The sequence below is a fragment of the Apiospora phragmitis genome (assembly GCF_038363925.1).
Source record: "Apiospora phragmitis strain CBS 135458 chromosome Unknown utg000011l:1.0-3236445.0:1.0-3240683.0, whole genome shotgun sequence".
Taxonomy (NCBI): Eukaryota; Fungi; Ascomycota; class Sordariomycetes; order Amphisphaeriales; family Apiosporaceae; genus Apiospora; species Apiospora phragmitis.
The window spans coordinates 2,542,957-2,555,304 of NW_027117411.1; the positions used below are offsets into that span (position 1 = coordinate 2,542,957).

General features: G+C 51.7%; 5 protein-coding genes across 5 annotated transcripts; 1 reads left to right on the forward strand and 4 right to left on the reverse strand.

Annotated features, from left to right (window-relative positions):
- Positions 1-654: 654 nt before the first annotated feature.
- On the reverse strand, positions 655-1,805 carry PG994_013553 (uncharacterized protein; the record flags this gene model as incomplete). Its single annotated transcript, XM_066864962.1, has 2 exons — positions 655-1,120; positions 1,195-1,805. 2 exons carry the CDS (start codon positions 1,803-1,805, stop codon positions 655-657), a joined length of 1,077 nt encoding a protein of 358 aa, XP_066709923.1.
- A 647-nt stretch (positions 1,806-2,452) lies between these two features.
- PG994_013554 (XAP-5) lies at positions 2,453-3,753 on the forward strand (the record flags this gene model as incomplete). The annotated part of the gene is given in 3 exon segments (XM_066864963.1): positions 2,453-2,506; positions 2,520-3,251; positions 3,397-3,753. 3 exon segments carry the CDS (start codon positions 2,453-2,455, stop codon positions 3,751-3,753), a joined length of 1,143 nt encoding a protein of 380 aa, XP_066709924.1.
- A 211-nt stretch (positions 3,754-3,964) lies between these two features.
- Positions 3,965-4,382, reverse strand: PG994_013555 (uncharacterized protein; the record flags this gene model as incomplete). The annotated part of the gene is made up of 2 exons (XM_066864964.1): positions 3,965-4,181; positions 4,219-4,382. 2 exons carry the CDS (start codon positions 4,380-4,382, stop codon positions 3,965-3,967), a joined length of 381 nt encoding a protein of 126 aa, XP_066709925.1.
- Positions 4,383-6,172: 1,790 nt separating this feature from the next.
- Positions 6,173-8,209, reverse strand: PG994_013556 (uncharacterized protein; the record flags this gene model as incomplete). Its single annotated transcript, XM_066864965.1, has 1 exon — positions 6,173-8,209. The coding sequence occupies one exon, from the start codon at positions 8,207-8,209 to the stop codon at positions 6,173-6,175; it is 2,037 nt and encodes a 678-aa protein (XP_066709926.1).
- Positions 8,210-8,732: 523 nt separating this feature from the next.
- On the reverse strand, positions 8,733-10,253 carry PG994_013557 (uncharacterized protein; the record flags this gene model as incomplete). Its single annotated transcript, XM_066864966.1, has 6 exons — positions 8,733-8,936; positions 8,985-9,003; positions 9,146-9,306; positions 9,353-9,774; positions 10,036-10,165; positions 10,197-10,253. The coding sequence occupies 6 exons, from the start codon at positions 10,251-10,253 to the stop codon at positions 8,733-8,735; spliced, it is 993 nt and encodes a 330-aa protein (XP_066709927.1).
- Between the last annotated feature and the right edge of the window lie 2,095 nt (positions 10,254-12,348).

Genomic DNA, 12,348 nt, shown 5'->3' on the forward strand with positions numbered 1-12,348 from the left:
ACGAAAACGCGATTCAGAAAGTACCTTTCTAATACCACTATATATCGGCACCACCGAGCCAGCCATGACGGGCTGTCGTGCGACGTCTGCGGTATCGAATATACCAGATCCGACTCCCTCCGTGATTGGGAGACTCTCCGATACCGAAGAGGTGGTATATATAGTGGAAAACACTGAGAGGAAGAGTAGAAACACAACCCTTGCCTCATCCTCCATGTCAGGGCACGTGTAACCAATATCGCGGCTAAAGCATCGACGACAAGTTGGAAGACATGGATGGGCGTCAGACCACCCTGCCGCTAAAAGGTACAGATGGCGTGCTTGTATGTCACAAAGAAAGAACAACGAAGAAGGAAAGGAAGACTCGGTTGAAGTATCGTATCATGGCGACCGATGCTATGGACTGTGAAACTGCTAACAGCGATCGCTTCGACGGGTAAGTTAGTGAGAGAAAGGAGGCTTGAATGAAGCAAGCAGCACTAATAATCATGCATGGGGTCAAAAGGGATACAGAGAGAATGGCACAATGCAGGACTACGGAACGTCTCTTTTCCTTAAACATAAAGGTTTACTCAGTAACTCCTTTGAGCTGGAGACCAATTGCACCTGATAATGTGGTATTGATGATTTATCATTACGCCTGATCAAAAGATCCTAGTTTTTGGGGGATTGGGTTCGATAAGCAAATGGCCCGTCATATTGAATCGTCTTCAGCCGACACCACGATTCCATTTTGAGTCCGGTAGAGAGCGAGCTTTCGTTCCTCGCCTTCGGTGCCTCTCCAGGTTCGGCCATGAAGATGGCGGAGACACAGCTGCTTTCCTCGTCAGGGTAGTACAGCCAGGTCGCCCATTTGGACCACAGCCCTTCCTTCATCTGGGTGCGCGCGCGCTGGCCGATCTTGTCCTCGATGAAATCGCCCCGGAGCATCGCAAGACGAGACGGGAAGACCCGCGCGAGATAGTGCGGTGTGCTGCAGAGATGCGGCTTGTCATGCCAGAAGAACATGGGTGTCAGGGGCACGCTCGCCGTCGTTGTTCCCAGCTCTGGCTCTGTAGGCTTTGGCTCGGATGAGGTAGACGGAACGGGAAAGTCGCGCTTCAGCGTCGAGGTTAACTCTCTCAGGCACGGTGCCGAATTACGTCGGCGTGGACTGCATACGAAAGCATACGCACGGCAAGTAAACACACGTACTTGACCGGGACTGCCGGATCACTTTCGGACGCTTGCATGACACGCAGCAGATTCTCGATAGGGATGTCAGCAATGATGGACCAGTCATGCTGGGCCACAAACACATAAGGTGTTTCGGTAAGACGTAGCGCTTCTCGCACAGCCAAGCCGAATCCAAGACGCCTGGACGGCTCTATGAAAGTGACCTGCTTGTCGGAAGTCTGGCTGGCTTCGAAAGGCACACTGTTGGTGACAATGCAAGGGGAGCCGAACTCCGCCTCGCCCTGGATGACGGACAGTGGGACTTCATTCTGGCCTGGAAAGTACTGCTCCAGGACCAGCTTCTTGACGTTCACCTTGTACAGGTCAAAGTTGCTCGCCTGCTCTGCGGTCACTTGGCCCCTTTTGAGGCGAGCTTGCGGGACAATCTGATCGTAACTGTCGAAGACGACTATCACTCGACAGGAGGTCAAGCTGGGACAGTGACGTTGGAAAGACTGAAATATTGCCTCGATGAGCTCCGAAGAGGGCGCAGAAGGTGTGATGGATGTAGTGAGGATGACGGTGAGCAGATTGGATACAGACGGTGAGGGGACCCCGGAGGATGCAGCATTCTCGTACGGTTTGGTCATCGTAGCAGCGCTTTTTCACCAGACTCCATGTGACTTTTGCGCATCATAGTCTTGTGGTGAGCAATAACAAATGGGGCGTCTTTTGGTGATTGAGATGCAGCACTCTGGAGCAAAGTGCGAAAAGACTTGGGTTCACAAATGAGGTGAAAATTGGGAGTGATCAATCACTCAGCTGGGGTCGTAAGAAAGAATTGGCAACTGCTGTCGCACCGGCGTCGGACGCCAAAATATGAAGTATACTGTTCATTTTCTGTCTGACCTATCTGGAATTAACTATGCTGAAGAATAGACCAGAGATTATCTAAACTAAAAGTGTATCGTCAGTTAATCATATCAAATCCCGATTCCTATTGATGTCTCTAATCCGGAGGAAGTGTTGATCAAAACCCCAGGCGAAGCGAGCCGTGTTTTGGCCAAGGTCCCTGAAAAACATAACGTCACCCACCGCCTAACCCAGTAAAGTCTGGGGTCCATTTTTGGACTTTTGCGACAAGCATCAGCAGTAGCAGCAGCAGCACATACTCCCACGACACAAACAACAACACACCTCTTTGCACAACAACAACAATAACAACAACAACAGCAGCAGCAGAAGCATTACCGCCACCGAGGGAGGGCCTAGTTCATCTTTGTTTTCGCCAATCACCATGTCGGCCCCCGACTCGCGCTTCCAAGCGCAGAACAAGACGACGCAGCAGCGCGTTCTCGGACCAGACCGTCGGCCTCGTCAAGCTCTCTGACTTCCGCAAGCGGCGCGCCGAGGTCCTCGAGCAGCAGGAGCGCGAAGTGCGCGAGGCTGCCGTCGCAGCCAACGCCGGCGGCGGCAGTGGCGGTGGCATCGACCGCTCGCAGACCGGCACGCCCGACCCCAACGCGACGAACAGCGACGCCTCCAACAGCAACGAAAAGCCAAAAGAACGGCAAAAGAAGCCCCTCGGCAACAAGAAGCGGAAAACAGGCGGCGCGAAGTCCAAGCTCAGCTTTGGGGACGACGAGGACGAAGAAGAGGCGGGCGGCGAAGGCAGCACCAGCAAAGAAGACAAGGCAACCGGAAGCGGCGACAAGACGGCAGCAGCAGCAACGACAGCCAAGAAGTCCAAGTTCAAAGCCAACGCGAACGTGTCGATCGTGCCCCGCGCCGTGACCAAGTCGGCGCTGCAGCGCGAGGCCGCCGAGCGCGACGCCCTGCGCCGCGAGTTCCTGCTGAAGCAGGAGGCCGTCAAGGCGACCGAAATCGCAATCCCCTTCGTCTTCTACGACGGCACGAACCTGCCCGGCGGTGTCGCGCGCGTCAAGAAGGGCGACTTCGCCTGGATCTTCCTGGACAAGAGCCGCAAGGTCGGGGCCGAGCTGGGCGTCGGGGAGAAGACCAATGCCCGGCGGGAGTGGGCGCGCATAGGGGTCGACGACTTGATGCTGGTCCGGGGTGGTCTCATCATACCACATGTGAGTGTACAAAAGAAAAGAAAACTTATTTTCTTCTACGGAATTTTCTATGAAGAAATTATAGATACCTCCAGCTACCCGATGGAGCAATTACTCGGGCGGTGGTACTTAATCCCATAGTGTGTCTATACTAACATGTCTCCAGCATTACGAGTTCCTCTATTTCATAATGAACAAGACTCTAGGACCCAACAACCAGATTTTGTTCGAGTATAGCGCCGAGCCGCCAGTCTTGAGCAACGCGAGCGCTACCGCCGACGGCGGTGCTGCGGAACCCGTTTCCACGTCCGACAAGCGTGCCGCCAAGGTTCCCCTGCCTGATATAGACACCCTCGAGGGAGCTTCGGACGACCCGACCTTCACCAAGGTCGTCGATCGACGTTGGTATGAGCGAAATAAGCATATATACCCTGCCAGCACTTGGCAGGACTTTGACCCGGAGCACGACTACCAGAGCCAGATACGCAAGGACCCGCGCAGTGGTAACACGTTCTTCTATTGATTTGATTCGTTTTTAGCGAGGTTTCTTGAATCTTGCTTCATTCGGCCGTAGCGTATTGCTGTTTTTGCTTTAGCCCGATAAAGGATATCGAATGGTAAATATTACTTTGGTTTATGTTCTGCGTGTTGGCTGACTGTCAGTACTATGTTGCAATTTAAACGAGTTGCATAGCATGGGAGCCACTAACCGTGTGCATGTGGCGGTGGTCCTTTCAGCCGACACACGACCAGATGGCCAGAGCGACGAAGCCCAGAATCCACCACCCGGGCCAGAACATGATGCAGAACAGGCTGTTGCCGCCGGAGCCGAGGACGAAGGTGAAGAACTCGTACTCGAGCTTCTTCCGGAGCCGCCTCACGGACTTGCAGTTGTAGGCCGTGTGGCTGGCGACCCGGGAGGCGACGAGCGTCTGCCAAGCGACAAACTTGCTGACGAGCAGGAGATGGGACGTGAAGAAATAAGCACGAAGGGAGCACGGAGAGCGACACAACGCTCAAAATACGCTGGAATTGCAGGGCTACCTGCACAGCTGGTCCCAGTTGGGAGATGACCTCGGATCTCTGGCTGCGCACCGATGCGTCGGGCGCTTTGGTTGAGGCGGCAATAATGCCCATCTTGGAGAACTCCATTATGCTGAGACGAAGGTTTGTGTGTATGCGCTCATATACAAAAACGAGAGCAAGAGTGTATTGCCTCGGGAACGACGAGACTCACGATATGTAGATCTGAATGTGGACATGGTCCAGAAAGGAGCAAATTGCCCACTTCCCGCCTCCGTAATGGGGAACCATGAAGGTGATATATAATTACAATATTGCTTCGTGAGTGGGTTGAGATTGCTCGGCAGCCATGGGTCATCCATGGGTTGTAACGGTCAGGTTGGGAAAAATCTCCAGACCACCCAGGGCCGACCAATCGTCTTGCACGGATGCCCATGCGCCTGGCAACGACGGGCAGCTATGGGTCGCTGCGAAAACCCGCGAACATTCCGAAGGGGAGAGGGAGAAAACAAGCCCCGCCTTGCTGATACTACCTAGTAGCTACATCTAGATAGATAGGTAGACCAATAGCTCTCAATTGATTCGAGTCTCAATCTACATAGGTAAGTATTCATCCTTGACTGCATGATCGATCACCCAATCCACCTACATGTATGGAGCTTGCAGCAGCGTTCACTGAGGGCTGCGAATGCTCGCCCTCTAATGCGATCTCGGTCCAATCTAAAGTATGCATGCTACAACGATGAAGGATTGTCAGTCTTTCAACGGCCGCACGTGGGTTGACTTGCTTTGTCTGTCTCGTTGTTCTTGGGGTGGCCCGCTTGTTGGAAGAGATGCTGCAGCCTGGCAGCGTCTTTATGGCCTGGCTGGTTCTATGGCGGGCCCTGGCCCACTTGATAAGATCCCCCTGGACCTCGAGAATCTTCCCGAATGGAAGGTGAGCAAGCCGAAACCAGGACGGGCCCAGCACTGGCATTGCTTTTTCTTGTGATCTCGCATGCTTTTACCGATCTGTCTAATCAATCATTGACAACTTCATTGAATCCATGGAAGGCCCAGTCAGCCAAATTGGTCCACGCGTGCAAGTATGTGGGGAGAATCCCATGCCGTACCCCATGGCTTTCTGGCGGTCGCTTACCCCTCGTGTTCAATCTAGGTTACACCCTACACTTGTTGATAAACCTAGATAAAGAAACAGGGAATCCAATATGCGCCAGCCTTGAAGACCCTGTGTTGAAAACTGTATCAGGCATTGGCCAGGAGAGTTCTTCTGTCGGATGAGTGTATGCGCTGCATGTGCCCAAGCTGGTGTATATCTTCTCGTCGAAGGTTTCATGAACGTGCCCTTGCGGGGCCCCTGATTGGTCGAGGACGCCGCCGTTCCGCATCTCGGCCGGTGTGATACCACGCTCGGGTTTCCTGATTCGGTGTTGCGCTCATGAGGAAATAACGCGAAGAAGAGAAAGAAGGATGCGATTGTACTGCGCAGGAGAGAAAATTGAATCCTAGACAATAACGCGAGTCAGATTTTGCATGTGCCTTGATTGGGGGCGTATATCTGACCTTCTCTCCGTCTTCACGTCGTCGATCCATTCTCGATGTAACTCTCGGTCGTTTGGTATATCGTAGGATCAAGTTGATTCGCTCTTCCGTGGGCCTGTCGGGTGCGCTCGTGTAAGTAAGTGGCTAATTAGCTGTTCTCGGTCAAAAGATCTGCTTGGTGATCTTCTCTCGGCTATCTTCCGGCCGTCGTCGTTGGCCCCCGTTCCGACTCTGCTAACTAAGCCAACATGATACATGCAAGAAGAGTTGCGTGCTGCGATTCTTCACGGATTGAGTAACTCCAGTGTGTGAGACGACCAAGGTTGGAGACTACGCTGAACCTGACCGTGCCTATCTATCTTCCGCATTCGTAAGGACTAGTCTATTGTTTTCCACGCATTTTCTATTTCCTCGATAAGACATTCTTCATCTCTACGCCTCGTGTCTGCCAAGGTCTCTTGCATGAGCTTCTGTAACGTGACACTCGGGGTGCCTACTGCTAGACGGGAATCAGGCCTGTTGCTGCCTTTAACTGCATGATCTTCTCTAGCAGCCAACATGTATCCGTTTTCTGCAGCGACTCGGTATTCAAGCATTACATCTGCCAGTGCCTGACCAAACCGCCGCCCGTGGAGCTGCTTGATGTGCTGGATCGCTGATGTTGCTTGCCTGTAAATATCTTGGCGAAACCTTGCGATGGAGAGAAACTCTTCGATGGTCCCGTCTCTACATGCCTCGGCCCACTTGCGCCGCATCCGTGAAGACGACAAGCTGCATAGGATTGGCGGTTGCTCAGTCACACGCTGTATCACGAAACGATGCGCAAATGGTGTGTTGGCTGCCACCGTCTCGAAACAGTCTGGACAGACGGTACATCCATCCAGGCAACACCAGAGACCCCTGTTGCTCTTGCTTCTTCGTGGGCAAGGGGCCACCATGACTACCCGGCGAACGTACCTGTCAAACACGCTGAAGTCTCCGACATCGATGACTTGGGCGAGCTTTTCGACGTATGACAAGAACCGTGGTGCTGCCGGGTTCAGATCACACAACCTCACCATCGAGTCCGAATTGGCTTGAGAGTCGGCCAGGTCGAAGAAGGAACCCATCTCGCACGGCGCTAGTATTCCACAGTAGCAAGCCTGGCAAATCTGGAAGCCCCTACAGCCGCCCTGGAGGGTATACCACGGCCCGCCCCGGATTCCCGACTGGCTGCAGAACTTGCTGCTCGTGATGGCCTTTACTGCATTGCCGAAAACGCCGTAGTCGTTCCTTATCCGGGCGGCTTCCCATGCCACCATCAAAGGCCCCACGGACAACGCGCATCGGAACTTGGCCGTCGTCGCGACGGGAGGGATCCGGTGTCGGGCCTGGGTGAAATGGCGATGGAACTCCGTCATGGCCACATTATCCAAGAAGCACGTCTCGCAGATCCACAGGTCGTTGCTCTGCCCGGCTCGGGTGAACCAGTCGGTGCTGGATGCTGTCACCACCCTGCCTTGGCAATCAGAAGCTCGGAGTCGCTGTCTTGCGGCGACAAGGAAGCTCGCCCAATCGTCGCGCCTTGCGAAGGTCTCTAGTGAACTCTGGATGTGGCGGATGCTCAAGATGCACTTCCTAGAGTCCGTCTCGTCAGGTGGTTGTTCGAGGGCCGGCTCAAACCTATCCGCAAAACCCGTGTCCACGACGCGATCCTCATGGCAGGCTTCGCAGCACTCCAACCTCCCCAACTCCTCGTCATCCACGCAAGCAAACCAACGTCGCTTTCCGGGGCTTCCCAGGTATTCACCGCCGCCGCCGCCGCCGCCGACAACTCCGAGGCAATCCGGGATCGCGTTCCGGTGCTGCGCGAACTCGATCATGTTCTCGACATTCCCGTCCCGGAGTGCGCGCGGCCAGAGAACCGACACGACGCGCGGCGCCCAGAACCGGCAGCGCGACGGGGCGCCGGCGGGCGGCGTGAAGCGTGCGAACGCGTGGGCGAGGGGGAGCCTTGGATGTGCGAGGCGTGGCAGCGGGAGCAGGCGAGGAAGTCGGGTTGGGCTGATGAGAGTCTGTACCAGACGGTGGGGTAGTGGAGGGGCTTGTGTCCGGGACACCTGGAACAAGGTGTCGCTGGGGGGGCCGTTCGCTCGTATTATGGGTGTGCGGCTTTGTTCTGCTGGGCTGCTTTCCGTGATGTCGGATGTGGGAAGTGGACTCTTCTTGCTTTCGGCAGTGGATATGTGGAGGGTCCTCCTCTTGGCCACGGGAGAGTTGGTCCATGTTCGGGTTAGCTTCGCCGTCGCAGGTCCTGACGACGCCTTGGCGGACGCTTCAGAAGTAGGTGGTGTATGATATCTATCATAAGACTCAGCACTTGATGCTGGTGAGACTCCGTCTGCCTTTCTTCTGTTGGGGTTGAGTTGAGACATGGCAGCCTTCCTTGCCCTTTCGATACAGGGGAGGACCCTCAAGATGGGCTGAGTATATGTATGATGCGAGAGGGTTTCGAAGTAGGTTTCTTTGGGTTGTTCTTTTCGGTTCAGTTAGTACAACTGCTGAATGGAAAGCCTGGAAACATCGAAAGCATATATAGGTCGAAAGTGTTTTGTATAGCGTTTCGATACTATGAATTCAGTTGACCACAAGTGAGGGTATTGCAGTTTTCCGGGAACTCTCCTCTCCTATAAGCACAATGTCAGATGTACAACATATATCCAGTGATACACACGAAACTTGAGCAACAGGCCAGCAAAGTTCATTCGATAGATTCAGTCAGTCTTATTATAAGACCCTTCCTCCCATTTCATTGGTGACTTAGGTTCATATATAATGCTCCTCCTCTTCTCTTCTCCTCAACGAATCCCAAGCGTGTGTATTCTCATAGATTGATCCCTTTTTCCTACATGACAAAACGAATTCTTGTTTTCCCCACACGACCGAGATTCACTTTCTTCATATCTGCTCCATGATCGTCCTCGCCGCCACCACCCGGCCGCCGGCATCACGCCCACAGACCCGAGCGAGCTCCCCGGCCCTCCGCCGCATGACCTGAGAGTGCTCTTTGCTCAGGACCATTTCAATCAGCGCGGGCGCCAGCTCGCGCGCCGAGTTCAGGGGGAGCATCCGGCGGTTCGCCCAGCGGCCGATGTCCAGCAGCTCGGCCCGGTTCGCGAAGTCGAAGCAGTCGATTCAGACGGGGAGGACGATGTGGGGGACGCCGGCGCTATGAGTAGATAATTAATAAAAACAGTACGTAACTAGTTAGTGTTTTATATCGGGAAAAATATCTTCTTGGACACCCAATGATCATAGCTGGGCGGTGGGGAAGGAAGATGAATGTTCGTAGAGTTCTTCTCCCAACTCACCTGACCGCTTCCAGGAACGAGTTGGCACCGCCATGATGTACCGAGCAGATGACATTCGGCTCCGCCAGGATCGCCGAGGGTTCCGGGTGAAGCCAGGGGACGATCCGGACCCGGTCGGCGTCGATTTCTTCCTCTAGCACGCCGTGAATGCGGCTGCCCTTCTCGGGCGGCCGGGTAGTTGCCGCGCTTCTTCAGCTTCCAGAGGACTTGCAGGTCTTCGCCGACCACTTTCTCGCGGCTGCGAGACTTATCGTCGTCTTTCGCTTTCACCTTCTTCTTCTTTTCTTCCTCTTCCATCTGGTTATCCGAATACCGCTCAGCAGTGGCTTGAGCCCGAGCCTGATGATCAAAGAGCGCCCGCAGCGCCCGCGCGATTTCCAACGCGTCCCACTCGGTCGTCTGGTGCAGCGTGCTCGTGTTGATGTAGACGGTGGGCCCGCGCGCGAGCCACGCGGCGAGGTCCGGGTCGACCGCGGACACCGCGGGGGCCGGCCGGACCATGGGTCCGCACGGGACCAGGTGGGGAGGGACGCGCAGGCGCGGGAACTCGAGCTCGGGGAGGTTGGCGACGAGGTGGCGGACGCCCGGGGGCGGAAAGCGGTTGAGCCGGTTCAGGGTCAGGGGTGTCGCTGCCGTGTCGTTGGTGCGTTTTCAGACGTTGGCGGTCAGGGTCCGGGTGGGTTGGGTGATCGTGATGTACAGGACGATTTAGAGCATGAAGTAGATGTTCAGGGGGATGAGGTACCATGGGAGCGGGTAGGGGAGGCCGGATGCTAGGCTGTGGTTGGTCAAAAGGCGATTTATTTGGTCAGCCAGTTCTTTTTTTCTTTTCATGTCTGATCAGAACACTGTTTTCTTTACTTACGAAGGGTATGTCCAAAATGCCTGACTCCATGGCTGGAATGGCATAGAGAAGTCCTTGATGGTGTTGGGCGCCAGTATGCAGAACCTGGCCTTAGCATGCACACACGCCGTGACGGCGGGCGAGAAGGCCGGATCGACGGGCGTCACGGTATAGCTCTGCTAGGGTGTGGGCTACGGCGAGGTGTACGCTGGCTTGGCCATGTTCGGAGTTGGTGAGGAGGAGGATGCGTTTGGGGGGACTCATTGGTTCGCTTTGTGGGTGGGTGTAAGTAGGTTATAGGCTTATAGCAGAACGAGCAGGCTTCCTTATTCAATAGAGGACTGTGAACAACAAGACATATAAGCCAAGACTTCCTGCTATTATGAGATACTACTAGTAGGAAGTGCCGCCATGGCCGGCTTGTCATTGCCTATTTATGCAGGCCCCCCTGGTGCGATAGCAGTCGCCGTCCACCATTCGAAAGTGTAAGTACATTGCCTCTCCTCCTCATCCTCCTCCTTGAGGTAGTTTGCGACATCAAAATTACATGATCACTCCGAAACGCCTGGTGCTGCAACTTCCCGCCGGCAGGGTAAGATCAATTGTAATGCTTTGTGGCATTTATCCGGGTTCGCGCCAACTGGCCCGCGGATGTCGCAATACGCAGCCTCCTTACCCGGTTAACGGGTAATGCCAAGACTGGAGCCCAGATAGATATTGCCACGACCTATGATTCGCTTTAAACCTGGCAGTGCTTAACATGCGAGATTTAGCGTTGTTATGAGGGGCCGAGTTGATCATTTAATATCTAACGTACGTCACCCCATATTATCCCCCCCCTGTAATTGACCCCCTTAAAAAATTAATGGTATAAATCGACCACCAACTTTAAATAGCAGCCATTCCTTTAATTTTAGACTATAATACAATCGCTTTTAATAGTAGATACAGTAGATCTTTTAGAATCCGATTCCTTAATTTCAACTTGATCTAGTCCCTCCCTTATACGTTGTATGCTTTTAATCGATATAAATTTCGAATTCGAACTAATCTATACCCTTCGCTTCTTTCGTGGCCTTACGAGCTCTAACTTCTCTTTTAAGGACTATAATTATAATTCCGTATTAATTAATAAATAGTCCTTTTCTTAGTATTTTTTTAAATCTTTTTAAATAGCTAGCGTTATATAATAAAGTCGCTTTAATTTAATTAATAAAAGTATCGAATCTAGCGCTTTAAATTAATGCACTTTTTTAATATTAACTATAATATATTATTAGTTAAAAGAGTTTAGATAAGTATGAGGGCTTTATTTTAACTAGCTAAGGCTTAAGCTAGCTGACGGTGCTACGGTCACCTTATGTAACGGCGACCCTTAAATTTAAATAACCCTTAACAGCACCATATATAAATTAGTATATAAACTAGTCAGCTTTTAATTTATAATTAATTAAATAATACTATCGTTTTCTTTTTCTTTTCCTCTTTTCGATAGGCCGTAAACTTAACGAGTTAGTATTATAACGCGCGATTTAAAATGTTATAAATAACTCGTTAATAAAATAAGCCGCCGAGAAGCATAATATCCTTAAAATAATTCTAAGGGCTCGGATTCACGGCCGCAAAACTATAAAATAACGGAATAAGTTCTTTTAAACTTTAATAATAGCGGAAGAGTCTTAGATCGTAACTTAATACCTTGCGTAATATAATCTAAGCTGCTTACCGGCGTATATTATTTTCCGGATATTCGCTTAACGAATTTTTTTAACTAACGGGATTAATATAATACTTAGTAAATATTAAGTTAAAAGATTTATTACTCGCTATCCATCTATCGGTACTACTTTTTTTAAAAGGATAGATTTCTTAAGGCTTAACGTAACTTTCGTAAAGAAAATTATCGAGTTTTTTAAACGGCTTAATAATCTTTTTTTAAAATCGATCCTTCCGGAGTTTTAATTTAACGTCGACGAGATCGGTAACTAGCTCGGTTATAAAACGAATATAATAATTATTAAACCTATTAAAATAAAGAAAATACTAATTATAGACTCTTTTAACTAAGAATAGGCTTTTACGGTCGAATATAACAACGCTTTAGGCCGAGCTTTACCTCTTATCATATTTAAGGGTTAATAGGTCCAGTAGCAATGGTTTCCGGAGGAGGAGGACTCGCTAACGGATACTATAAAGGATTAGGTCTTTGCGGCATCCCTTAAAGGCTGGACCAACAAGGAGCTGGCCCTAGTGTAGCTAAATGAGGTCTTCATCCCTTATACAAAGCTTAAAAACGAAGACTAGTAGCGGCTTATTATCCTGGATGGCCACGCTAGCCACGTAAACGAGGACTTTATTA